The sequence below is a fragment of the Cyprinodon variegatus genome, unplaced genomic scaffold, assembly GCF_000732505.1.
Source record: "Cyprinodon variegatus isolate N-32 unplaced genomic scaffold, C_variegatus-1.0 Scaffold1902, whole genome shotgun sequence".
Lineage (NCBI taxonomy): Eukaryota > Metazoa > Chordata > Actinopteri > Cyprinodontiformes > Cyprinodontidae > Cyprinodon > Cyprinodon variegatus.
This window is the reverse complement of record NW_015152355.1, coordinates 1-1,785: the sequence shown is the minus strand read 5'-3', so window position 1 is coordinate 1,785 and position 1,785 is coordinate 1. Positions and strand designations below refer to the sequence as shown.

At 45.9% G+C, this 1,785-nt stretch overlaps 1 protein-coding gene across 1 annotated transcript in view; it reads left to right on the top strand.

Moving 5' to 3' along the window:
* LOC107104828 (HLA class II histocompatibility antigen, DRB1-9 beta chain-like) overlaps nt 1–774 on the top strand; it is a 12,705-nt gene extending 11,931 nt beyond the window's left edge. The window contains exons 5-6 of the mRNA XM_015404939.1: nt 96–209; nt 377–774. Of these exons, the coding sequence (XP_015260425.1) occupies nt 96–209; nt 377–429 (167 nt within the window). The 3' untranslated portion in view covers nt 430–774. The remainder of the gene's footprint in view (nt 1–95; nt 210–376) is intronic.
* The last annotated feature ends 1,011 nt before the right edge of the window (nt 775–1,785 follow it).

Sequence of the window (1,785 nt, the reverse complement as noted above, 5' to 3'; positions counted from 1 at the left end):
AGAGCCGCCTGACTGAACGTCTATCTCCTCCTCTGTGTCTCCTCCTGTCTCATCCCGTCTCCTCCTGTCCTCAACCCGTCTCCTCCTGTCCTCAGATCCGTCCATGCCAGAGTCAGAGAGGAACCAGCTGGCCATCGGAGCTTCAGGACTGATCCTGGGTCTGGTTCTGTCTCTGGCTGGATTCATCTACTACAAGAGGAAGGCCAGAGGTAGGAACCAGTTAGAACTGGTTTAAAATCCCATCCTGCTTGTTTTTGTAGAATATGAACATAGATATACAGATCCAGCTAAATGTACCCATGCTTAGCCTATCTGGTTGATCTACCTCTAGGGTTTCCATCTCTATAGTCCATCTCTCTCTCCTCTTCCCGTTCAGATCTGCTCCCTGTTCCGACCTTTGAACCCAGAACCGGTCTGAACATGCACTGAAGGTTGGTTCTGATCTCTAGAACTACTGATCCTCAGTCTGAACCGTGGATCAGCTTCTCCATCCTGATGGTCCCATCATGTGATGCCATCTGCTGGTCATATCACAGCTTGGTTCTTTTTTTTCTGGAGCTCTGAATCTCATCATGTCTCATAAACTTTGTCGTCCACCATGAAGGAAGGAGGTGTTTAACGTGAAGGTAGATGTTTCTATGGGGATAAAGCTGGATGATGAACCTGACCTTATGAAGGAGAAGTCCATCTGATTGTCTATGGAGGTGCGACTGGAACAATAATCCCATGTTTCTGATGTTTCTGTGTAATCTGGGTTCATTGCTTTGCTTTCTATCAGTGTTTCACAATAAATGAAGGTTCTGCTCAAACCGCTCAGTGTTTCTGCTTCTTCCTGAGCTCATGGTGACCTGGTACCAGAACCAGCATCAGAGGGATTTATAACCAGCTCATTCCCATCATGTGATCCTGAGCTGAGGAAGGCAGCTTCCATTTATCAGCTTCCCCAACAATCAAAGCTGGACATAGGCGGATCTACTGGGGTGGCATAGGGTGGCAAATGCCCCCCTAAATTAAAGCCTTGCCACCCCTGCTGCCACCCCAGTTGGCGGAAGGGGTAGAGACGCTTATAAATGATGGATAGTTTGAGAATTACTAATTTCCAATGTCGGACTGCAGTGAATGCAGCACGAGATGACGCGAGAGCGACTGAGACTGATTTGAAAACCAAATGGGGCAAAGCGAGGGAGCCAGGGGTGATGGGGAGAGGAGACACAGGATGAAACAGGGAAACACTGATTAACTATCTATAGAGAAATTAAATCATAATGAAAGCACAATGTTGCTAGCATAGCTGCAATGCTGATTTTGAGATGATAAAAATCAGGTTGCAGAACGTTATTTCTCTAACTATGATGTTAGTTAGGCCTGACGTTTGTTCCTTGTAAAGTAGACTAACGTTACCAAAGGTCATATTGATTCAGCGCCTATCAAGGAAAACATTGTAATTCAGGGGCGTGCACACATAGACACTAGGTGGTGCTAAAGCACTAGGAAGTTTGCCCTTTATCAACGAAAATACCCTTTTTAAACTTTTTTTTAAAATTATTATTATTGATATTAAGATTTTACTGAGGTCGGTTTTGAAATGATCTTTTGAAAACCTGAGCCATTAAAAACGACTGAAACAATGCCCCGAAATGACCGACCTCCTTGCGCACAAACGACCAGCCTCTCTCTCTTCCTCTGTCACGTGAACTCGCTCGGTCGCCCGCAGGGCATGCCAGATGCGCAGCATCATAGCAGTTCTGTAACTGTCTTCAGATAGCAGGAACGGTCGCTGACAGG